The following is a 25,895-nucleotide window of genomic DNA, read 5'->3' as shown; positions in this document are numbered from 1 at the left end:
CAAAGATAGCCAAATTCTCTAGAGTTACAGTTTAACAGGTTTTTTTACTCATAATTCTGTGTTAGTTATTGTACCAAAAAATAAGATGTTGATCCATCTTATCAGCATCTTACTTGTTACTGCAAAGATACAGATCCTCATGTGTTTCATCCTTGCACAAGTACAATGGCTGGTAACATTTTTCTCCTGATCAGCAAGGATAAAAAAGAATTTCTGCCATTTTCAACAGAGTTTTCACATAGGTGAGAATGGTGTTTGTGCAAAGCACTGGGAATTTCCCTATAAATCATCTATTGTTGCTTTCCCTTTTATTGATTTTCCCCCCATGCTATCCAAAAGGGAACATGTTTTGACAAAAATGGACCATGTGTGTGAAAACTGGCAATTTTTCTGCAAAATTGCACCATTCACAGAGTTTGTATTTTTGTGCAAAATATTCAAAAAATCTAGTATAACTGCTACTTTTTAAAGGACTCTGAAGTGCTAGGTAGGTGGCTGGCAGCTTTTTTAATAAGCAGCAAATTCTTTTCTCTCTTGCTCACTCGGGATGTGTGTAATTGTGTCTGTGTGTGCATGTATATGCAAATATTTTGATTCTTAGAGAAAAAAAGATACTAGAAATCTTGAAGGGAGGAAAAAGTCTTTGTCTCACTCTCATAGAGCTTTCAGATGCCTGAGTGAGATGTCTTGTTGTATCAAGACAGTTAAATCAACAAGAATAAGGAATTTAGTGAGTAATGTTTCTATTTACAGTTCAAAAAATGATCAAGTGTGCTGTGGCACTTGAAAGACTGTCCATGCCATGACAAAGACAATGGTTGCAAATCTCTCAAGACATACCTGAGAAAGCAAAGCCCAGGGACATTCATAAGGCATACTTCTGAAAAAGGCATGTGTAAGATTGCACTATAGCATGTCACATTGATTGTACCCAAGACTGCACCATGAGACCAATTGGGCTTTCAGTCAAGCAAGAATATGCCACAGTAAAAATGGCACTCCTCAAGGTATCACAAGAGTGTCATAAAGTTTCTTGTGGTGAGAACTAATCCAAATGAGAAAAGAGAAAGCAGAGGGAGTAAAACCCTTAGCCTCCTTATTCTGATGCATAAGTAAGTGTGTGTGTGTGTGTGTGTGTGTGTGTGTGTGTGTGTGTGTGTGTGTGTGTGTGTGAGAGAGAGAGAGAGAGAGAGAGAGAGAGAGAGAATGAACATATTGGCTGTTGATTCAAGACACAGTAATGAGAAACAACAAGAAAGCAAATTAAACCCTTTTGTCATGAGACAAACAATATCCCATAGTCTCACCCTTCCATTAAGTCACAAATCTAAACAAATACCTTCTCGCTCGGCCGTTCTCGCAGGAGGCCTTGGTTGTGCTGGAATCTAGTCAGGCTTGGCATCTAGATGGCCCTCTGGGCAATTCTAAGTGATTCTTGTTTTGATTTTGCTCAGGAGAGGAAAGCTATTTATTTCCTTTTAAAAAATGCCAGCCTTTAGCTCATCAGGCTGACTTGCTTAATAACCTAGGACTTGGCTCATTTGTGGTATTATAAAGCAAGCACTTACAATGATTAAAAAGGCCAAGCAGTACATTGGATTGAGCCTTTCCCCTGAACTGGCCAAGTATTTACATCTTGCTGTAATTTTCCTCCTATTATATCACAATTCAAGGTCTGTTTTAAGCAGACTATGGTATCCCATTAGCATAACCATGCAAGCCCCTGAGAAAGCTAATGCTGTCCTTTCCCTGCAAATTCCCTTCCAAAGCAAAAGCTATTTGCAAAATTCAATAAAAGTAGCCCTGTTTTCAAAACTGACGTATTCAAAACTGACACGTATTGATGACAGATTTACTCAAGGCTTACTGACTTCTAGATGTCATGGACATAAGCTACTGTACCACATTCAGTGGGGCATATTCTTGCCTTTAATGAAGTTTTTCATAGTTTGAGGGGATTCCCAGAATACTGGAGTTCTACACAATAAATGGACAGTTGCTACGTATTTATTGAGGTCATGTGGACTAAGGTAAGGCAGAACTCTGTGTGTGTAACATAGACACATTCACACACAGACATACATAAATACGTACACAAACATATTAAAATTGATATTTTTTTACCTCAGCTTTTCTTCTGATGAGATTGAAGCCCACTAAGTGCCTCTCTTTTTTTTCTCATCCCCAAAAAAACAAGTTAGGTCCAGATTAATAAAGCAATTGGCTCAAAGCCAATTAGTCAGTTTCATGGCTCAATGGAAACTGGAAACTTCCAAAGCCTAGGTCAGTACCTTAACCACTGAACTGTACTTTTCTTAGTTTTTTTTTAAAATGAGAGCTTCACAAGACCAAATATATCATTGGTGCAATCAAAAGAACAGCAATCAATCAGTTGATCAGTTCTTTCTGTCTGGCTAGGAATGCTTTAGCTCCAAGAAGTCACAGACACACATTGTAACAGGCATTTTCCTAATAGAGTCTGTCATAAAAATGTATATTTAAAATAATTCCTTTAACAATCTTGCCTGGAAACTTGCATTTGCTTTTCTCTTAATTAAAATGTTTCCTAAATCTTTGACTCAAACCATGTAATCAACTGTAAGTTTAAGCCCTAGCCAAAATGCCTTTTGCTTCTAAGATAGTTTTTTTCAAATTACTGCATTAAATTCAAAGCAGTGGATAGCTTTTTGATTTGCCTTGGTACATTGTTGCATGGGAAATTTAGTAGGATCTGTAATCCTAGGATGTATCCAGCCATTGCCAGCTCTGGATACTGAGCAACCGCTGCTAATGAGAAACAGGTGGCATTCACAGCACAAACTTGACTACCAATGTTTGTCAGGGCATCCTTTGATCTCAAGGTTGTGTTCACACCGCCTCCACCACCAGGCTTGGCCTTCCAATGATGGTGATGATGATGATGATGATGCTTATACATGAAGAGCTGGAAGGGACCCTATAGATCAGTGGTCCCCAACCTTGGGCCTCCTGATGTTCTTGGACTACAACTCCCAGAAACCTTCACCATCACCTCTGCTGGCCAGGATTTCTGGGCGTTGAAGTCCAAGAACATCTGGAGGCCCAAGGTTGGGGACCGCTGCTATAGATCAGTGGTCCCCAACCTTGGGCCTCCAGATGTTCTTGGACTTCAACTCCCAGAAATCTAGCCAGCAGAAGTGGTGGTGAAAGCTTCTGGGAGTTGTAGTCCAGGAACATCTGGAGGCCCAAGGTTGGGGACCTCTGCTATAGATCACTGAGGCCATCCCTTTTCAGGGAAGCACAGTGTGGAATCAATTCCCAATCTCCGAGGCAGCCAGATGCCTTAAACCACTGAGCTAACTGCCTCAGAGAAGAGCAATGGCAGCCGCCTATCATAGAATCATCTACGGGACCTTGGAGGTCTTCAACCCCCTGCCCAAGGCAGGAGACTTCATGCCACCCTGGACATATGGCTGTCCAATCTTTTCTTGAAAACCTCCAGCGATGGGGCATCCACAACATTGGGAGACAAGCTGTTCCACTGCTTCATGGTTCATACCATCAGGAAATTCCTCCTTATTTCCAGGTTGGATCTCCCTCTGATGAATTTCCACCCATTGGTTTTTGTCCTACCCTCAGGTGCAATGGAGGATAAATCAATGCCCTCTTCTCTGTGGTGACTCTTCAGATATTGGAAGATTGCTATCATGGCTCCCCTCAGTCTTCTCTTTGTTAAGCTATCTTCTTCCTGAACCCCCGTTCTAATCTCTTAGATGGGTTATTGGTCCATGCCACACACTTCCTCCTAAAAAGCCAAAACTGGCATGCTTCCCTCAGCTGTGATAGAAGACCCTATGACACTACAATCAGTGTTGATATAAACATTCAGTTGCTGGTCCAGCCAGCTTCTGTAACTAACATGAAGAAGCCCGTGTGTTGTCCTGTGCCTCAGGCAGCAAAGTGTCTCAGGGCCAGCCCAGACCATCTGTGCCCCCCCTGAGACATTTCAGTAGCCACTAAAATGCTCTTTGCTTCTCTCAAAGTCAGTTTGCTTGAGTGGAGATGTACAAATTCATCTCAGAAATTGCCAGGAGAGAAAATACAAACGTCAGTTTCCCAGCTAGAGTTTCTGTTCTGGGCATATCAAGTGCTATCAACATGCAAAACAGAATATTTTTGCCATTGCACAATTTTCCCACTCCTCTGCATGAAATAATTATTGTTTCCATTTATGGTGATTTTGCTCCCTCCATTGGCAAAATGTTTTAATGCAATAGGTCTGACTTTATTTATAATTCATTGTACTGTATAGATATTACTGTTTCTTAGAGATGAGCATAGATTTAAAAATGGATCACCAAATTTATTCAGAAATCACAAATTCATTGATTTGTATTCATAAGAATCAATGATGCTGACAAATACAAATCAACAATTTTTTAGTGATTTCTGATTCATAGTTTATTTGGCTATAAAATGCCCCCCCCCAGTTACTTAGAGGCACCAAACATTCAGGGTAGCTTCCTCTGACTCTCCTCTACAATCCCTCCTAGTTTGGTGAAGATTGGGTTTTCCCATGTCAGCTGATAAAGGACACTTTCTTGGGGGGGGCACTTTGTGGGTGGGTATATAACTTGGACATTTGAAACCCAATTTTCACCAAACTTGAAGGGGTTGTAGATGAAATCCAGGAGGAGCTTCCCAGTGAGTTTGGTGTATCCAGGTGTTTGAGGGGCAATTTTATAGGGTTTTAAATTAAAATATTAATTGACAAATCAATTATAAAAAATAGTACATTCATAATTTGTGATTCATTGACAAATCGTGAATCAAAATGTATCACCATTTTTCTAATTTGTGCCCATCTCTACTCTGTCTACACTTTATTCTGAAAGCACATTTATCTTTATTCCCTACTGTACCACCCTTTTATTTTCCCCATTATGATTATAGGTATCGAATTGCATATATATATTTGCACTGCATAAACCATAGATTTTCTACTCCTTGGTTCTATTTGAGATTGTCATGAAGGCCCTTCTCTCAATTATCCCCTTTCATATTCTAAAATGGTGACAGGCCTGCCCTGAGCCTTAGTTATTACTAGGAATTCCTTCTGGCAAAATATGCCAATACTTTTCATCCCACATTGCTTTCGGCTACAACCTGTTCTGTGAGACCATCTTGAAATTGGACTCAGACCAGAAGAGGTTCTTGTTTAAAAGAACACAAGGGTGAAACAAAGAAGGGAGTCAATTTTGATGAAATAGAATTGTATATCTTCATGGCTTTTCACTTCTCCCTGTGAATAATGATTATAGAGGGTGGGGTGAAACCCAATCTATCCCAAGACTCTCAATGGCTTCCCAGGGCAAAACAAAGGCCTAGGGATCCTCAGAACATGAAAGAAGAGAGGGATAGGAAGATTTTAATTAGTTTTAATTAAATATTACTGGTGCTAGTTGATGATATTATGTGGTTTGCTCTGGATAACAAGGGAAACATGATTTTGGCTAATACAGTGGACCCTCTACTCATGGAATCAATCCGTACTGGAATAGTGGCTGCAGGTTAAAAAGTCTGTAGGTCGAGTCTCCATTGACTTACAATGCATTGAAAACTGATTAATCCCGTAACCGGTCGTTTTTGTTCTGGTTTTGTTCCGTTTTGGGTTTTTTCTGATCTGTAGGTCGATTCTCCGGCTGCTAGTCGAACCTAAATTTTGCAGCCAGAGAAGTCTGTAAGTCAAAAAGTCTGTAAGTTGAGCCATCTGTAAGTCGAGGCTCCACGATAAAAGGTTGAATTTCCACTAAATATATGACAATTGAACTGTATACTTAAGTGCTATGAATGAACAAAAATTTAATGCCATATTCTCTTCTTCTGTGTATCCTCACAGGGACCCCAAGGACCTCCTGGAATTGCAGGTCCTCCTGGCCTGGCTGGACCCCCAGTAAGAATGATTCTTTCCTAAAAGGATAACTTGACATTGCAGTGTTAGAGACCTCTAGGACATTGTCTCAGAGCAGTGGTTTCCAACACTAGGTCCCTCAATGTTCTTGGACTACAACTCCCAGAAATCCTGGCCAGCAGAGCTCATGGTGAAGCCTTCTGGGAGTTTTAGTTCATGAACATCTGGGGACCCAAAGATTGGAACCATTGTCTTAGAGGAAGAGGCAAGGCTACCACAGAGGGCAAATTCAGGGTGTTCTTAAGAGCATCAACATTAATCTGACCTCCATGGTGCACCATCTAGGGCAGTGGTGTCCAACCTTGGACCTCCAGATGTTCTTAGACTACAGCTCCCAGAAGCCTTCACCACCACCTATGCTGGCCAGGAATTCTGGGAGTTGAAGTCCAAGAACATCTGTAGGGCCAAGGTTGGACACCACTGATCTAGGGTGTTCTTTGACACAAGCTCCACTGAAATGGAATGCAGATGTTTCCAGAATTCCTTATAATTTCAGTGGAGAGTTCTAGGAAATAATTCTGTATGGAATGAGCTGTCCTTTAAGAGTCTTCTTAAAGAAGGGAAGTTTTATTTGGATCTAAGTGAGGTGCAGGGACCTCTTTGGTTAGGCTTTGACATTTGTATAGGTATTCAGCTTTATGGGTTTTTTGTTCATTTGTTTTTTTAACAAGGGCTACAAAATTCTGCACCAGCGGTTTTTAGATCAATTATTGAGTGGCGAATACCCTGAAGATCTTTTGTTTGTTCTTCTGCTCTAGGGTTTACCTGGAGAAGTGGGAAGAAATGGACAGCCTGGACCTCCAGTAAGTGCTTTACTGTATACCCATACAATAGACTTGGAATGACAAGAGTGTGTCTTTCTGGTTGAGTGAATTAAAACAAGCAAGCCCAGGAAATTTTTGAGATTAGAAGAATGGCTGTCTACCTTTCAGAACACACTACATGTGATTGGTCTAGAAGTGGTGAGATAAATGATAGGCACATCTACCTTGTCTTGCAACAGAGGCTGCAACATTGTGTTTAAATTAGGCCTGTAGACCGGATCCAGACAAATCAAAATCTGAAACTAAATTGAGCTGATTTGGACCAATCTGGATAAGGTCCAAATCAAAGAAGAACAGTGAGATTCCATTCTGGAGTGAAGCAAATTGAGTCTATAAAGAGATTTGTTTTGGATCTGGGTCCCATATTGAATTGGATGGAGCACAAATGGTGCCAAAACAAATTAATCAGATCTGTTCTCAATCACTCCAGAGTGCAGGACACATAATAATGGGCTCAAGCTATAGAAAGCCAAATTTAGGCTGAATATCCAACATTGGGACAATTCAAGAGAAAATTGGATAACCATCTTTCAGATCTACATTGATTTACTTTCCTGGCTTGAGAAGGGGGTTAGATATGATGGTCTTACAGGCCCCTTCCAACTATTTTATGATTCCCAGACACAAGGTCTCTCAAATATCTAAAATATCTTCCATTGAAAAATAAGCACAAGGAAGCTGATGTGTACAAAAATACCTCGATTAGGAAAAGTGTGTAAAGCCCAATTTTCATTACCAAAGTATGATTCATTCCATCATCATACTGCTCTAACAGCATTTACCAAAAAAGACCCATGTTTTGCACTAAAACTTTGTATTTCAGATTAAAAACCTGATATTCACAATATACAATTTCCCCCCCACACAAAATTCAAGGTTTTCTGTGTAAAATACAAATCCCCTCCAAACACCTCTGTTTTTCACAACCACAAAGAAGTGGTTTCATTGTCAGCCAGGAGGAGGAAATAGATAAATATGCACGTCCTAACTTGGATTTGAAGAGATGCTTTGAAAGTGTGTGAGAGAATTCTTCATAACCGCTTCACTTAGGACTTAGGACATTTTCTTTGGCATTGCTGACATCTACTGGCCATTTTTAAAGACTACCCAATAGAACAAAAAAACTGGATCATCCATAAGAGGAGGAAAAATCCACATGATCCTAGATCCATTTAATTGGAACTAGCTCCCATTTTGTCTAGTGAGCCTTATTCCCTTGTACGCATAGGGCTAAATTCAGGTGCTCCTCCTGCTAGGGTAGACCCAATGCATCAATGAGTTTTATACAGTTGTTGACTTACTATTCAGAACTGCTGGATAGCTCAGTGGTTTAGTTATATGGCCGAGGAGCCAGAAGTTGGGAGTTCAGTTCCCTACTGTGCCTCCCTGACAGGCACTAGACAATCAATGCTCTGCGATTCTCAGATTATTATTCAGAAATTGCTTCACTGGGTCTTCTCAGGCCAGATAAATGAGATTTAGGCCGTAATTCCATGCCTCCAAAGGTAAGATAGGCCCTTAAGTTTGTGTTCACGATTGCATGAAGGAGTAAATAGGCTAATCTTTGGGATGAATTGATGTAGCCTGGAGTTAAGATTCTTCTGTACAATTCTTAAACCTAGACTCAGAGACACTTAGCATGTATTCAGGTGTGATGCTCTCTCACTTGGTGAATAAAGTCAGTTTGTCCTATACCTGCTTTTTGTTACCGTTCCATTTTAGTGTCTTTCATTTCACTATTGCTCATTAGAAGTTAAAATGGAATTAAGGTTCAAAATCTAATTTCCAGGATCTTGCAACTCTAAGGAAATGCCCTCTCTCAGAGAGAAATACACTACTTACAACATATATGGATGTATCTTAATATCTAATTTAACACTCTCTTGTCCATGTCAATTTGAGCGTCAGAAAAATAAATGCTGTTGTCATTTCATAGCTATTTTCACTGCTATGGTGCATTTTTTAATGTTGTTTGCATCATGTTTCTTGTTTTCATATCATATTTCATGTTTATGGCTAGCTTTTCATTTTATTTTATTTTTAATATTGTGACAGTTTTACAAGAAATAAACAGTAGAAGCAAGAAAATAGAAGGGAAGAGCCACAAAAATTCACAATTGTCTGTGTTTATTTGGACTTGCAATACCCTCTCCGTGTCTCCATTTTCTCTCCCTCCCCCTTTTATCCACCCAAGCACCTGAAATTCAGATCCACACATCATGCATCTTCTGTAATGGGTGTCACCCACAAAAGGTTGTCTAAAAAATAATGCAGCCATCTTTCAGCTGCCAGAGTGCTCTTCAACTCCGCTGACACATATCTAACATCTAGAACTGATGCACATTTGTGTCTACTTTGTTCTGCTTAGGGTTTACCTGGAAAACCTGGCCAGGATGGCTTACCTGGTTTGCCCGGCTTAAAAGTGAGTATCGTTTTCATTCGACAAAATAATGCTGAGCTCTTCCTTCATTGGAGCTATGTTAAGAACCAAGCCATGTTCTGAAGGCACAGGAAATCTTCATGGGTTTCTGCTCCTTGCTGAAGTGGAGACTGGTGTAGAACAGTGTTTCCCAACCTTGGGTCTCCAGAACCTTGTGTTCCCAAAAGCTTAGATGAAGTCACCGTCATTATCAGTGTTGGCCAGGATTTCCAGCAGCTGTAGTCCAAGAATATCTAGGAACCCAAGATTGGAAACCAGTGTTGTAGAACCACTGAGTCAAAGGGTCAACCTCTTTGGCCAAAGCCATAGATGGCCCATGAAATTTTACTGTGTGACACAAAGATTTTTTTAAAAAGTCAGAAAAATTGTCCAAACAGATCTATTGTCATTTTCCCATTGGGGGTACTCATGGTGTCCCAGTCATTGTGCCATACCTAGAGGGGGGAAAAGTCATGTTTTTCAATACACAGAACCTAAAAAAGGAAGAATGACACATACGGGTTCCTCCTGGATTAGCGTTGATTGGAGAAGGGGAGAGGGAGTCTGAATTTCTTCATGGTTTCAGGCAATACAAGATCTGCATGTACAACCAAACCACATTGTTGCTACGAGTGTTATGTGCTGTCAAGTTGCCCCCAATTTGTGGCAACCCCGTGAACGAACAATCTCCATAATGTCCAGTCCTCAACAGCCTTGCTTAGCTCTTCTCTATGATTCCTTAATCCAACTCACATCACGTTGTTAGCCCTACTGCTCAGTGCTTTCAGAAACTATACCAGCGCTCAATAAATCCCAGTGTTTTTTAATGAGGTTTAATATTCACATGTTTTTGTAAATAAATCCATCTTTCAGTGACTCATAGGTTTTCCTCCCTACCCACTCCCCAAATCCTGGAGCTGTCTCTACTGCATTCGCTTCTTCCCTTGCCAGCCTTCCGCACTTCCTCCTTTGTACATGGGTTCGGGAACTTAATTTCCTTTAATGCATCATCATCTGCCCTGAGCTAGTTATTTCATGACACAGATTCGGTCCCTCTCACTCACTTTTGTTTGACGATCTTGCAGGGAGAGCGGGGAGACAGAGGAGAAGACGGGTTTCCTGGCAAAACAGGTCTTAAGGTAAGAAAAACAAAGGCAATGTTTTTTTCACAGTGTGAATGTTTGTGACTATATTTATTATAAACCCTTTATGGTCCTCTTAAGATATGGTCAGAATTAATTTCTGATAGAGCAGGGCTGAGGCAGACATTCTGCTTTTTCTGAGTTGGCTTGTAATTTTTCTAAATGTATAAATCTTCTCAATGTTAAGCCTGAGAATACAGGGCAGGATATTTCACCAACACCCTTTTTTCACTCCGGAAACATTCACTTAAAGAGGTTTTCTGCATATCATCATCCAGAGGTCAGGGGTTCGATTCCCCACTGGGCCTCCTTGACAAGAACTGGACTTGATGATCCATAAGATCCCTTCCAGCCCTGCAGTTAGAGAATGATGATGATGATGATGATGATGATGATGATGATGATGATGATGATGATGATGATGATGATGATGGTGGTGGTGGTGGTGGTGGTGGTGGTGGTGGTGGTGGTGGTGGTGATGGTGATTGTGATGGTGATGGTGATGGTGATGGTGATATTACTTATGTTTATATGCAAACTAGCCTTTAGGCTGATAAATTAGGATCTTTAACCTAGCCTTGCCATCTAAGAAGCCAGAGTGGGACACACCGCATGCTTGGTCCATAATCCGTTATCTGTTATTCTCCTGCAACACAGTTCTCCTGTTGTGATATAGTCATGTTATCTTCAGCCCACCTGGAGATAAGGCAGGCCTCCTCATGAAAGTGCAGGAGCCCGTTAAGACAGTCCTCTTAGCCAGTATCCCATAAGGAGGATCCAAAAAGACGGACAGCTATGTTGGACTATGTCAGCAAAGGAGGAACAGGTCTTTTGTAAAGTGAATGGTTGTGAATTGCCCATTCAAGACCAAACACCATTAATTCCTTGCAATCCAACATTCATAGAAACATCCGTTTTGCTTCTGTTTTTTTCAGGGTGAAACAGGAGAGCCTGGCCAACCTGGTATTGTGGGTGAGAGGGTAAGTATTATCTATATACATTTTCTTCAAGCCAGAGCAGAAACAAAACCTTGTTCAAGCACACCCAGCGTTCAAGGATGGGCCCCATGGAAGGTTTTCCTGAGCAGCCAATTCAGTGGCTGAAGACACTCTTAAAACTACTTCAGCCTTCCAGCTCCCAAGAATTGTGGGCATTTTTAATAGCAGGTTCCATTGGCTTTCTCATATTTTTCCAAGTTTTGGTCAAGCATTCTGTTTGTGGTTGATATAAAGGCATGCAAAGAGGATGTAAGGATGAATGTCCTTCTCCTCTGTTATCATTTATTTTACCCACCATGTGATTTTCTGAAATGGAGATCTTATTTTGTTCTGGGAGGTGATGCCCCAGAAAAAAAAAATAAGAGTTCAGGAGAAAATAAAAAGAGTCTATATAAATGCTCTCCCCTTCACTAAGGACCAAACTAGACATTATATAAAGTACATCCATGGAAAAGATAAATTCCTTAAGTGTGAAAATGTCTGATTGTCCTAAGCAGAGCTTTTCATGCCTCTCATTGATTGTAGATTAACCTTGCTTTGCTTTGGGAACAAAACACTGGCTTGTTTGCAAGAATAATGGTTCACCCATTAAGGTTTAATGACTGGCTTCCACTATGCATAGTTTGACACTGCCACAGTCTGTGCATAGAGCTCTCTGTCTCTCTGTCTCTGTCTCTGTCTCTCTCTCTCTTTCTCTCTCTCTCTCTCTCTTTCTCTCTCTGTGTAGAGATAGCATCTTCTGTTGGGAAAATACCAACCTTGCATGTAACCTAACACTGGGTTTGAGGGCAAAGGGGGCTTCAGAGCCAAACATGATCAAACCTTGCCACCGACTGATTCACAAAGTTATTTTTTCCCAGGCTTGAGGCGAGCACTACCTCATCTCCTGTTTGCTTGCTTCTATTATTTGTTGCTCTCTCTCCCTTCCTGATCTGTGGACCATGCAGTCATTGTGGAAGAACTCTCTTCTATGTGGGAGAAAGTTCATTAAACCTTCATGAGTAAACAAACCTTCCTTTTTTCTTTTATTCTTCTGATTGTAACTGACATTCCACAGTTGTAAGTAAAGATGCTTTTCTTTTCTACTTATGCTACTTATAGATGAATGTTATGACCAAAGGGCATATTCTCATTTTGAGAATAAAAGAGCTGGGTGAAAACTGGAACTTTTAGTTATTCCTCTTAATGTTTCTCCAGTTCAACAGCTGGCTTTTAAACTTTATGCTCTGTTTTTATTTATTTATTCTCTGTTCCATTCTCCTGCTTGCTGAGTTAGGGTGAAGCTGGCCTGCCAGGCCCACCTGGGTTGCCAGGAATGAGAGGAGAAAAAGGAGATCAGGTAGGTAATCTTGATGTGTTTGCAAGGTTTTGTCCAAGCCTTCAAGAAAAAGAACTTATATTCCAAGAAAAGGTTAATACGGGTCAGGCTGGTCTTGGCTTAGTCTCTCTCTTAGAAACCTGGCTGCAATCAATCTTCTTGCCTCTTTTTGCTCACCAGGTTTGTGGTTTAATACAATGAAAACTGCTTCCTCTTGAGCTTTGATTTACTACCTTCTGCTGAATAGCAGCAAATATTTGGTGGGTGCAAGTGCTGCCCAGTATGATAACACACTTTGTTTGTGTTCTTTGTGTTTGGCAGGGAGAAAAAGGAAGACCTGGACTGCCTGGCTTCAAAGGGGAAAGAGGTGACAAGGTGAGTTTCTGCCTAACAAATGGACAGAAGTGGAAAGATTCTGTACTCTCGTATACCCAAGTAACATACCTGCGTACAGCAAGGGTGCAAGATCTACAATATTGAAACAAGTGAGAAATTGTGGTCCATCAAAGGTGTTTTCCTTCCCTCGCCATGAGTTTATCCAACCCAACTCACTCTCATACAATCCACATGAAACTCTACACAGCTTACATTAATAGTAAATAGATTCTGAGGTCGTTGTGCATTCCATGGAAAATAATTCTTAGCAATATGTATGCATTTTGAAATATTCAGTACACTGTTTTGTTTCTATTCCCTTTTCTTCCTGTTGTTCCATAGTTGCATGGCATAATTCCACTTTGCCAGTAAAGGGCGAAGTCTTCCCCTCCGTCTGTTTTTGCACACCCGGGCTTTCTCTTTATCTGCAAACAAACGAATTGCAGATCTTGGAAGAGGGGGTGGGGGTGGCTAAGATAGGGAGAGGAAGAGGGTGGGGAATAGTCTGTGATGGTAGGCAGAATGGGAAAGCCATAGGAAGAGAGGGAAGGTTAGCCTTCCTTCTCTTCATACGGGGAATGAATAAAAATGGGGCAATATTCATCCCTTCGTAGTCGTCGGGGGTCTCTGGAACCCATGAATATGAATGGATGAATATTTAAGAAATCCACGATTTCTGATGAATATCGAGATCCTTTTTTTTTTATTCGTCCCCATGTCTACTTTCAGCCTAACAAGAAAGAAGTCCAGTTGCCATGACTCATCTTTCAGATAACCACACCTGAATGACTGAGAATCTTCACAGAAGGTTTTTAGTATAAGAACTGGTTGAAATGGCATGAGAGGAAGTTGTTTCAGGTCATTCCCATAGAATCTGTTGTGTTGCATTAAACATACGTTTAAGCCACATCTCTGGTTGTTTTTTTCTAGGGCGATGTTGGTGCTCCAGGCCCTCCAGGTTTGCCAGGAACAGTACGTACCGTTGCATGGACAGCATAGAGTTGCTATTGTTGTGTGTTGCCAAGTTGATTCCATCTTATGATGACCGTGTGAATTTCTAGAAGGTCCAATCATTAACAGTCCTTCTCAAGTCTTGCAAACTCAAGCCTATGACTGCTGTTATTCAGTCAATCTGTTTCACGTTATATTTTCCAGTTGCCCTACTGCCTTCCACTGTTCTTGGGGTTTTTTGTCTTTCCCATTGAATCCCATCTTCTCATGGTCGGCCAAAGCATAATAGTATCAGTTGAGTCATTCTAACGTCTGGTGAGAATTCCGTCTGACTCTACCTACAAGCTATTTATTGGTCTTTTTGATTGCCCATGGCATCCATGAAGTTCTCCTCCAATCCAGTGTTTCAAATAAGTCAATTTTTAACCCCTGCCAGTCTTCTTCACTGTCTAGTTTTCACCTCTGTACATAGCAATGGGGCGACCACTGCATGGATGATCTTATTCTTGATCTCCAGCAGCAGTGGTGATTGTTTAGTAGGTAATGAACAGAGTGAGTGCATAAATTCAGTTGGGAAGGATGGAGAGAGACACTCCAAAATGTTTCGGGAATCACGGTATTTTCTACAGTGTCAGGAGAGTGTAGAAGCAGTGGAGGACATTAGCTTGAGGTTGCTCCGATGGGGATAGGAAGGACATTCTGCCGCACAGTTGCAGTCAATAGTATTTTGATATCTGGTTCCTCTCCAGACCATGGAAGATGTGGTAAGAACAAGGTATACGAGAAAAAACTGTCTAGTGCACAAATTGAAGGAATAATCTGGTTTTGTGTGATAAGAGGTTAGCAAAGACTGAGAAACTGATTTAGACAAGAGTTCCTCTGAACTTTGTTCCATTGTTCTTGGGCGTGTAGTACTATTGATAAACTGATTAGATGAACAGGATGTCATCTAAGCAATTCCAGTGATCCTGTTTGATCAAAGAAATTGCTACAAGACTGTAGCATGCCTAAGAACTGTGTATGTACTGAGTGCATAATTGCTTATCTGTGCAGAAGGATTGCTGGACTGTATGCTTTTAACTTCTGGATCCATATCACAAAGATAGTGGAGATAGGATGCATTTTATGCTACAATTGCTTAAAGATTATTATATACATTTTCTTAAATCTCACTTTTTCTTCCTTTGTTCTCATTCCAGACTCCTCTATTCACACCACATCCCAAAATGCCTGTAAGTCATATATATATTGTTATTGGGTTTCTTGTCCCACATTGTTCTGGTTGTCTAAACTCAGGTTTGCCAGCTATAAAAAATATACAAGTCATCTGACACTCTATATTTCTTTTTAAAGCAACAAATGGAAGTTTTTAAAATGACCTAGCAACTTCCATAGGTTCAAGAATTGCGCATACACACATGCACACTGCAGGTCTTTTCCAGAGATTCTTCTCTTCTCATGAGATGACCAAAGTATTGGAGCCGCAGCTTCAGGATCTGTCCTTCCAGTGAGCACTCAGGGTTGATTTCCTTCAGAATTGATAGATTTGTTCTCCTTGCAGTCTAGGGGACTCTTGAGAGTCTCCTCCAGCACCACAGTTCAAAAGTATCAATTCTTTGGGGGTCAGCCTTCTTTATGGTCCAGCTCTCACTTCCGTACATCACTACACGAAAAACCATCGCTTTGACTATGTGGACCATAATTGCAGGGATAGTGCTGGAAGCTGACCAGCTGTGCTGCAAACAGGGACAACGGCCTGCTGGCTGACTCTCTTTATATCATTGACAGAAGGAAGTTTCTCTTTGGGGTTTGGATTAGCAAGGCCACTTATTTTTGGCATTTCAATCTCACGTTGTTGGGTGTTTTTTTTTCAAAATGCAAATGAATTGATGACATGTACTTTCCCCAGCCCACTAGAAGATGCAGTCCAAACTGTGCAAGTAAACGACTGAAAGAAGAAAATATCAAACAGGTGGCTCCATATTAATTGGCAGCCTTGTTTCCATGGTGACCAGTGGTTAGAGATGTTCCAGTGGTTAATTGAATTAACTCACAGGACTGAATTCATGATCTGTGGTGGGATTGCAGTCTTGGAATGACTGTATTAATAGTTTCTCAAAATAAGCAATCAATGATATCAAACAGAGATGAGGGTTTTCATATTTGGTTGTTGTGGGTTTTTCCGGCTCCCCATCTTCAGAGGACAGCACAGAGGACAGCCACAGAGCCTGGCGAAACGTCAGGAGGATCAACCTTCGGAACACGGCCGGGGAGACTGAAAAACCCACAACAATAATTAGATCCCGGCCGTGAAAGCCTTCGCAAATACGTTTTCATATTTGTACGCAAATACAAATATCCCTGCACAGCTGGAGTTAACGAGGGTCCCCACCCCCCAGAGTTGGACCGTCCACTCATGTGTCCGCCAGCAGTGGTGGCCTCGCTCATCCTTCCACTGCCACCATCAGAAGCGTGAGTGGATGATCTGGCCCCAGGGGGTGGAACCTCATTAACGCCAGCTACATGGGGATATTTGAATACGAATACCCCCATCTCTACTAGCAAACGGAAAAAAAATGTTAATTATCCATGCTCTGTCCTGTCAATCTTTTTCAGAGCACTAGATGGCAGCAATGACTCTTCTCAGAAGATGCTATCTTGTCTCTCATGGAGTTATACAATAATTGAATAAAATGTTATAACTAAGCACAAAATATTACATTGGGGACAGGAAAGCTGAAAATTCTATGAAAATAGAATTTTTTATTCTGAGAAAAAACTTCAGATGTTTATTTTTCAGTTTTTGGTGTTTTTTTTTTTTTTTGAAAAGCACTCAGGTTAGAAGAATGGAACACCTTTATTAGACCAAATATCAAACAGTTCCAAGTTAGATGTGACTGGACTAAGTGCCATTCATTTCGGTGAGCTTACCTATATAGCGTCTGATGCCATCAAATCATTTTTAACTTACTGTGACCAACATAGATGAGGTTGAGACACTGGTTTACCATGACCCCTCCCACCCCATGAGTCGCCGTGGCCTGATGTGCCCTTGAACCCAGATCCTTTGAGCCCTCTGACACTCTCTTCAGGACACCACATTAGCTGCCAAGTCTATCATAAGGACTAAATATGGAACTGAGACTATATTCATGGAACTGTAAAACTCTAAAGGACAATTCAGTTTACTGTCTATCTTGCTGGAGCAATAGAAGAAAGGCTTGGGAACATCCGAACAAAGGGATCTGCTATTGTGCTTCCAATTCGTTCCTTGTAGAGGTTACAATATTATCAAGGTTGACCAAAGACATTTTGCTTGTCCGAGGCAAAGGAACAAGAAGGTGTCCCCTCCTCTTTCCGCCTACAGAAGCTGACTGGATTAGGAACAAAAAGCATGTAGATTAGTTTAGAGGCAACATATGAGTTTAAGGAGCTCTGGACAGATTCGGTGGTAAGGATTTTGCCCTTCCATAGAGGCAAAGACCTAGAATGTCCAGAAGGAACCACCTAGGGTTGCCTTGACTGTCATTACTGCTCTCTAGTGGCTGAGATAGTGGCTTCCTTCCATCAGAACTCTGATCACTGCACAGCTACAGGTGGGCTGATAATGGACCACAGTGGGGTCTGCCCCTGGCAGCCTGTAAATAAATCCATGTGACGTTCATGTATTGCTCTCACTGCTCTGACTGTTGACCATTGCAATTGTTGTCCATCTCTTTTCCCTCCAGGGAGAACAAGGACCAAAAGGGGAAAAGGGTGACCGTGGAGAAAGAGGTGAAACCGTAAGCATATTATTGTAGTCTTTCCCCCCCCTTTGCTTTCTGTAAGTCTTGGGAATCAAAAATGGGAGGTCTAAGTACTGCCGTAATAGGGGGGACTATAGAGGTGTTTGTATGTGTGTTTGTGTGTGTGTGTGTGTGTGTGTGACCATTTAAGATAGTGCAGTATTAATGGTTTGCTTTTTCTTTTTTACTCAAACAGACTAACACATCTCTCTTCTCCCAACAAACTGACATAACAGGAGCAAATTAAATTACAATGCTGCCTTGCTTAACGAGCACTTTGTTTAACGATGAATTCGCTTAGCTATGACTTTTTCGGAGCATTTTTGCGCTCCGTTTAACTATGTTTCCTATGGGCGATTTTCGCTTAGCGATTTCAGGACCATGCTTCGCATAACAATTAGGTTTTTGGGCCCCTTGTTTCGCTTAATGATGGTTTAAACAGCCTAATGTTTGCTGTTTTTTAAATGTTATAAAGTTAATGTTTACGGTGTAAAATGTTTGAAATCATAAAGTGCACTTAATAAACCCTTTGTTAACCAAATTTGACTTTGTTCTGACTCTTTTTCAATTTGTTGTTGAATTTTTTCCCCATTCAGATGCATTGAATGGGTTTCAATGCATTTCAATTGGGGAACCGCGTTTCGCTTGGCGATGTTTCCTATGGCGATTTTTGCTTAAGGACGGCAATCTGTTCCTACTGGAACGGATTATCCGTTTTCCAATGCATTACAATGGGAAACCGTGTTTCGCTTAGCGATGTTTTCCCATAGCGATGATTTATTTGGAACCAATTAAAATCGTTAAGCGAAGCACCACTGTATTAAAGTTTACCAACAACAGGAAAGCTAACTCAGGTTTTCCTATTGCTTGCAAACACGTTTATGTCTTATTTATTTATTCCAATTTAATTAATTTATTTATTTTCTTACTTACTTACTTACTTATTTATTTTTTATTTATTTATACTTCTTTTAAATTGGGGCCTCTCTGCTGTGAAAGGGGCATCCTTAATAGCGAACCCTGAGGACTGACTAGAATCAACCATGGCTGCTTTTAAAAAAAGGATAAACTGTGCACTTCTCCTGTCTTAGCTTGGGCGTGAGGATGGAGAGAGACAGTATTCAAAGATGCCACGGGAGATGCAGGCTCCGCATTCCAGCTGTGAACAAAGCCACAGGTGGCACAGAGCATTTATAGATTTTCCTCTCCCCCTTTCCTTTTCACAGGGAAGTCATGGCATCCCAGGGAAACCAGGTCCACCTGGACCTGCAGGGCAGCAGGTAAGTCAAGAAAAGTTGCGGGGATGAATAGCAAAGCAGTCAAGTGCTGCCAGCTCAAAGCAAGCTCTTTCATGAAGTGAACTCAGATATGCTAAGCCACTGAGAATAAGCGCAATAGAAGTGAATACAACAATGACTTGATACTTTGTGCTGTTCCCAATTTAATCTTCTCTTACATTGTGATCATTTCTAACAAAGTAGCTCTGTTAGTTAGTCTGTCTCAGCATGTTGCCAAAAGAATTTTTTTAAAAAGAGCAAAATAAGGTAGCACTTTAAATAGTGACATTTTTATTTCAGGGTGAGCTTGGGGTGGGTGGGTTTCAAAATCTACTTCTTCAGACTCAGGAGTACAAACACATGTCCTTGACAGACGTACCTCGATTTAGGAAATCAATGCATCCTCCGGGATGTTACGTCATTCAAAACATTCGTAAACCGGAAGGTGGATTTCCATAGCAATGGCGGCGCCGCTACAAACCTCCAGGCGCGGGAAAACTTCCTTCGCAAAGCGAAAGGGAGAAGAAGAAAAAGCAAACAAAGGCATTATTTTGAACGAATTTCCGTTCGTAAACCAGAAATTACATAAACTGAGGCATATGTAAACCGAGGTACTACTGTATATACCTCCCTGACCAGGGGAGGATACAGATAATAGACAATGTGACAATAGTTAGATAGCACGGGAATGGGGCTATCTGGCTGTTAATTGCTTCAATTAGCAGACAGAGTGAAAAACTTCTGGAATGGAGGTCAGACATCCTTTATGCCCTTACTTAGTCTTATTTCTTTGACTCTAAAATATCCACATGTTGTAACCAGAGGTGGCTTGTGACACCCCACAGATGGGTGAAGACTGTCCTCCCTTTCTCAGACCACAACCCACCATTAGAGGAAAGAACCTTTCCTCAGCTTCTTTCCTCTTGACTCTGCATCATATGGGATGCAGTGGTCCCCAAGCTTTTTGCCTGTGTGGGAGTGGCCGTGCATGCGTGAGAAAGTCCGTGCATGCATGTGAGGGAGGGGCTGTGGGAGGGGCCATGCATGTGTGTTAGGGGCCGTGCATGCACGGGAGGGGCCATGCATGCGTGGGAGGAGCATGCATGCATCTGAGATGTGAGGAGGCAGGAGATTTGTCTCCGCAGCCCAGTCCTGGCAAGGCCATGGACCGGGACTAGTCCGTGGACCAGGGGATAGGGACCCCTACTTTACAGCACTGTTTCTAGTTATACAATATTCAAAATGAGGCCACCCACAATGATGCACAGCAGCCATCAAAATGCACTGAGACTATAGGTGCATAAGAACAATAGGAATAATATGAATGGGGCCCTTTCCCATTGCTCTTTCCTTGGAATGTTTTCCAATCTCATTTCACTCCAGTGATCCTCATCTGAGTCACTGAAGGAGGAGAGAGCTTTTATCATCATCTCTTCCAAAATACTCTTGATGGAGATCACAGTTTCCCTGCTAATAAGAGGGTTTGGACTGGGTTTTCTTAAGGGGCAGCATGGCCACCTTCTTTCTTCCTGAAGTCTTCATAGAGATAACTGGAGAGGAGCCTCCATCAACCTTTCACCATCTGGATGAAGTTGGGTACAGTCATGTGTGAACAGAAGACTAGGGGAATGGTGTGAGTGGATACATCTGGTGTCGATCCAGATAATCAAGAGTCCTCCAAAGTGATCATGTTGAGCCAAAGAGTTGAAAGAAGGAGACCCTCAGTTCTGTGGCAGATGAGTGAAAACATAGAACTGACATTGCTAAAAATGACTTTAGTGAACCTGGCTCCTGCAGAGGGCAATTACTGGAGTTTCCAGGGCCTTATTCCAAAGAGGTCCGAATCAGGATCTCAAACTCCAACGGAGAGGCCTTCATCAGCAGCCTCGTGCATCTCTGCTTGATGAATGGGTTTTGTTATCTCTTGGTGGATGGAATTAGTGGGACACGATGGTTCTCACCCCTTCCCATTCCTCTCCATTAGCCATTACAGCTCCTTTGTAAAGTGAGGAGCTTTAACACACTTTGGGCACCTACGTTTCTCTGCCCAGTTGTCTGATCACCCAGCAGTTTGTTCCATTGTCCCATCCCTCCCTCTTGTTCTTTAGGGTGTGAAGGGACAGGAAGGAGCAGCGGGACGCCCTGGTGACCCAGGAGAAGCTGTAAGTCCTCTTCTTTACACACTCTTGCTCTGCTTTTTAGTTTTCCCTGATAATGTGAGAAGCACCTTGGCTGTGCCTGAGCATTTTCACATGTCCGCCTGTGTCGGGACTAGCTGTTTTTTTTTAGAAAAAGGATTACAAACCCCATAATTCCCCATTCTGGAAGCTCTTCTTGATTAACAAACACCTTATAGGCATCAAAATGTGGCTCGCCAAGGAGAAAAGGTCTAATGTGGAAGGCACTGCAGTTTCACTAGGGCTAGCTCCACTTGAAATAGTTACCATTGTAATAGTTAACATTCCCTGAAATAGTTACCATTCCAGTTACAACTTGTACAGTAACTTTTTACTGTTCAGTTTCCCCAAAGTAACTAGATATTTACTTGTAGAAATTCTTTTAAAGCTGTCAGCATTTGATACAGCTTCTTGTTCCCTCCCCACTGTTAGGTGGGAGATTTTTTGCTGAACAAGAAGCTAGGTGGAGGTAGACCTAGATAAGCCTTAAACCCTTTTGGTTGAGGCCTTTTCTCCTGGGTAAAAATGTGCTGTTCGTAAGATGTGTGTTACTCAGCCATAAGTCTCAAAATGAGGAATTATGGGATTTATAGTCCAAGAAATCAAAAGATCCCATACGCCTATGCTTAGTTCTTTCATTGAGTCACTTGCAGGCTAGGAGTCTATATGTCCTGAAGGACTCATGCAGAACATTGCATCAAACACTCAGGTGAAATACTGCTGTCCGACAATTCAGTGAACAGCCATATTTTTCCTCTTCCTGGACATTGACATGAACAAGAGTTAGATGATGTGAAAACTTCTGAAAACACATCTCTTCCCTGCCTTCTGCCATTCCGTCAATGCGCCTGTAAATTGTCACAGAATTAAGATGATGGCCTCTCAATAGGAGATTGGAAACCACCTTGTATAGATTGCTTGCTGTAATACGAAATTCACATCAGAATATATATTGTGTTGTTTCAACAGGGTGCTCCTGGACCCATAGGCCCCCCAGGGCCACGAGGCTTGCCTGGAAATGTGGTAAGTCAATCACAGCCCAGTAATTGATTCCCAGAGACAAGGGGTGCTTCCAGATGGAATGCCTCCATTGCAGACATTGGGGTGCCTTTTTTGAGAAGTAACTAGTTATAGTTCCAGTTCCAGTGACCTGAAATAGTTACCATTCCAGTTACAACTTTCACAGTAACTTTTTGCTGTACAATTTCCCCAAAGTAACAAGCTATTGACTTGCAGAAAATATTTTTAAAGCTGTCAGCATTTGATACAAAGCACAATTTTGCAATCCATGCTATTTTCCCCTCAGTGATGGAGAATAAGGCAAACCATGACACGACGTTTGGGTCAAGTGATGTTTCTTTGCCATTATTTTTGAATGGAAGCGTCAAAAGCATGATGCTGTCCATCTGGAGCATTCTAGTGTCCTCAAGACTATCTTAGGGCCCTTCTAAAATTTAAAAATGCAAAGCAATGTTTGCCTGTCCCCCCCTCCCCCAATAGTCTAGTTAGACTCTTGAAAGTGTACAGGAACAGCAGTTTTCATTATGAGGGGATTTGGGGGTGTCCCTTCAGGTCCTTCCCATAAAATCACCCCATTAGGCATTTCCTGTGCACATTTTTGTGGGCTGGGGGATGGGCTGAAAATGACCATTTTCCAGCTCAGTGAAGACTGAAGGACCAAATATTTAGCCCCTAAACCTCGTTGGATTTGCCATCCCTACTGTAACTAATAAGTTACTGTAACTAATAGGTTACAACCTACTGCAGAAATAATGAAGTTGCCCCATAGGATGCAGTTTAATGAATACAGGGTCATCTTCATTATTGCAAGAGGGGGGAAGGAGTGAGCCAGGATGATTTACTGACAAGCCATCTCTTCCAAGCTCCTTACTATTGCCAACAATGAAAAGCTCTGTGCACCTATGCTGTAACCCTCCCTTCCCCAAACGGGTTTGTTTTGGTGGTAAGGGATGATTATGTGGTAGAAGGACAGAAGAAGCAGCAAGAAAAGATGGAAGGGCCATTGTTTGAATGTGGACTTATTTTCTGGATTTTTCATACATTTACAATATGGCGAGGGTGGGATTGTACAACAAGATTTGAATTCAGAGCCAGCCCTGACAAGCTGTGAATGGGACCATCACCTCCATGCACAGCGGCTTCTCCATTGGTCCACGCTTGTCACACCTGGGAGTGGGACATTTTACACACAGTGTTCCCCCCACTAACCTGCACACTCAACTTTGAGATGTGGGATCCTTGCACCACCGACAAAACACAGAGGTGAGTGCACCTGACCTTCAGATCTGATAATATAATGATTGGCTGAGCTTTTGCTGGAGAGCATGTTTAGAAGAAAGTCTGAAGGAGGTGCAGATCCCTTCCAGAAATTTCACAAAAGTTCCTATACGACTCTGGTTTCCCTCAAAATTTCTTCTTCAAGCAGTAACCACCAAATGCAGTTTCCCTTGAGGTGCAGCTGTGCTTACATTTTTAAAAAGTGAACTGAATACATTATTAGAGGATTCATTTCAGGAGCATCATGATCTCAGATTGAATTCCACTTTCCATGGAGTTTAATAAGACACATGCAGTTTCTCATCGTATCGCTCATCAGGAAAACAAAATTGTGATTGCTGCATTGTGTTTTCTCTACAGGGGGTACCTGGCGATCCTGGCCACCCAGGAAAGGATGGAGAAAAAGGAGAAAAGGTATCACACGCTCACCTTGTGCTTCATCTACACTACAGCCCTGCATAGGCCTCACCGAATACTAAGAAATGAAGCAATGAGTAGGGGTGTATTGGTTACATGTTTTTGGACTGCATCTCCCAGAATTCTCCAGGAGTTCCACCAGGAGAATTTTGGGAGATGTAGACAGGAGTCTACACATAACCCGTATTTACCTCAGCCTTGCCTTCTCTGGACTGTTTCTACTTTCAAAACAAGGAATTTGTCCTGGCAGTGCATAGGAGTTTTTCCTGAGAGTTGTAGTTTTTTTGGGAGGTGCCCCGTAGAGAGCCTAACAGGCATAGATTTATGAATGTGGATATTGTGCTTCTGTATCCACGATTCCAAGCACCAAGGAAGGGCCTAATATTACCACTGTATCGCCAGCAGAAAAAGTATGCCAACCTTAACACAATTTGTGAGACATTAGCAAGGCTGTCGTTGATAGACCTTTTAGGTAAAGGTTCACCTTGACATTTAGTCCAGTTGTGTCTGACTCTAGGGGGCGGTGCTCATCCCTGTTTCCAAGCCGTAGAGCCAGCATTTGTCCGTAGACAGTTTCCGTGGTCACATGGCCAGCGAGACTAAACACGGAACACCGCTACCTTCCCACCGAGGTGGTACCTATTTATGACTCATGTTTTTACATGCTTCCAAACAGCTAGATTGGCAGGAGCTGGGACAAGCGATGGGAACTCACTCTGTCACGTGGATTTGATCTTACGATGTCTGGTTTTCTGACCCTGCAGCATAGAGGCTTCTGCGGTTTAACCTGCAGCACCATCACATCTTTTAGATAGGCCTTTTAGAGATCCTTAATTCATAGGGTTGCTCTTAAGTAAAACATGCAGAAAAAACTTATATATCACAAACCTCTACATTCTGTTAATTAATGTCAGTTACTGTCATGTTTTCTGCAGGGAGATCCTGGAAATGAAGGGAAACCAGGACCACCTGGTCCTAGAGGTGAGACTGGACCTGTTGGAGAACCTGGACTACCTGGCAAAGGTCGAGATGGAGAACGGGTAAATCCATTCCTAAATGCTACACACAGTTGTAAATTTCTCAGATTAGGGATTATCAGAGAACACGTTCCATTTCATTTCCTCTTTGTTCTGTCAGTTATCCCCCTGTTACTTGGTTGCATCCTGTACCCTGTCTTTAAAATGAGCTGGGAACCGGAAGAAAATATTCAAACATGAATGTTCAAAAAAGGTTCATGCATATTTTGCTGCTATATTTGTCTGCCTTTTTTAAGTCCCATTTATGGACCCATTAAACAATGGTGGGAAATATTTTACATTATTGTGCAAAAAAGATGGAAAGGGAAGGGAAGGGGAGGGAGAGAGGAAGGAAGGAGGGAAGGAAGGAAGGAAAGCAAGAAAAAAGGAAGGAAGGAAGGAGTTCTGAAGTGCTACTAACTCATCAGTGCTACTCTGAAAACAAAATCAGGATGTCCACAGTAGACCCATGTGCAAGTTTGCAATTATAGTCACTAGGTCCTGCTTCCTATGAGTTGTATAGATCTGCTCCTTCAAAATCAAAATGTCCCATTTAAATGCAGAGAATTTCTAAGGCAACTTCCCCCCCATCCCATCCCTCCAACTGTATGTTTTGCTGGCAGGGTGACCATAAAAATAATGCACAATTTATTCATTTGACTGAAAACTATTCCGTTTAACGTGCTGAATTTCCACATTCATGCAAATGCAAAAAAAAAAAAAAAAAAAACGGTGAAATGTCACCTGCTGAGACCCATGCATAGGGATGCGTTTGCAAATGGCGTGGTATCGTTTGTGGTTACTTTCTATTTTGCTCCTATCTGATTCCTATTTCATTGCTCAGTTGGAGGTGGATGGAAATCACACCATCAGAGCTACAAAGAACGGCAGTATTAGGAGCAGCATGCATACTTTGCTGATAATTTACTTAGGTTTTTGGTTTAAAAT

The 25,895-nt window shown here is 41.7% G+C and overlaps 1 protein-coding gene across 3 annotated transcripts in view; it reads left to right on the top strand.

The window, feature by feature from the left end:
• The window catches only part of COL22A1 (collagen type XXII alpha 1 chain), a 201,783-nt gene that overhangs the window by 128,177 nt on the left and 47,711 nt on the right, over positions 1-25,895 (top strand). For all 3 annotated transcript variants that reach the window (XM_072999374.2, XM_078391665.1, XM_078391667.1), the window contains exons 25-39: positions 5,879-5,932; positions 6,709-6,753; positions 9,143-9,196; positions 10,279-10,332; positions 11,271-11,315; positions 12,610-12,672; positions 12,973-13,026; positions 13,957-13,998; positions 15,177-15,209; positions 17,706-17,759; positions 18,989-19,042; positions 21,148-21,201; positions 22,186-22,239; positions 23,875-23,928; positions 24,867-24,971. In XM_072999374.2, the coding sequence (XP_072855475.2) occupies positions 5,879-5,932; positions 6,709-6,753; positions 9,143-9,196; positions 10,279-10,332; positions 11,271-11,315; positions 12,610-12,672; positions 12,973-13,026; positions 13,957-13,998; positions 15,177-15,209; positions 17,706-17,759; positions 18,989-19,042; positions 21,148-21,201; positions 22,186-22,239; positions 23,875-23,928; positions 24,867-24,971 (819 nt within the window). The remainder of the gene's footprint in view (positions 1-5,878; positions 5,933-6,708; positions 6,754-9,142; positions 9,197-10,278; positions 10,333-11,270; positions 11,316-12,609; positions 12,673-12,972; positions 13,027-13,956; positions 13,999-15,176; positions 15,210-17,705; positions 17,760-18,988; positions 19,043-21,147; positions 21,202-22,185; positions 22,240-23,874; positions 23,929-24,866; positions 24,972-25,895) is intronic.

Source organism: Pogona vitticeps, chromosome 4 (assembly GCF_051106095.1).
Source record: "Pogona vitticeps strain Pit_001003342236 chromosome 4, PviZW2.1, whole genome shotgun sequence".
Classification (NCBI taxonomy): Eukaryota; Metazoa; Chordata; class Lepidosauria; order Squamata; family Agamidae; genus Pogona; species Pogona vitticeps.
Note: the sequence above shows the minus strand (reverse complement) of the source record. Positions and strands in the feature narration are given on the sequence as shown.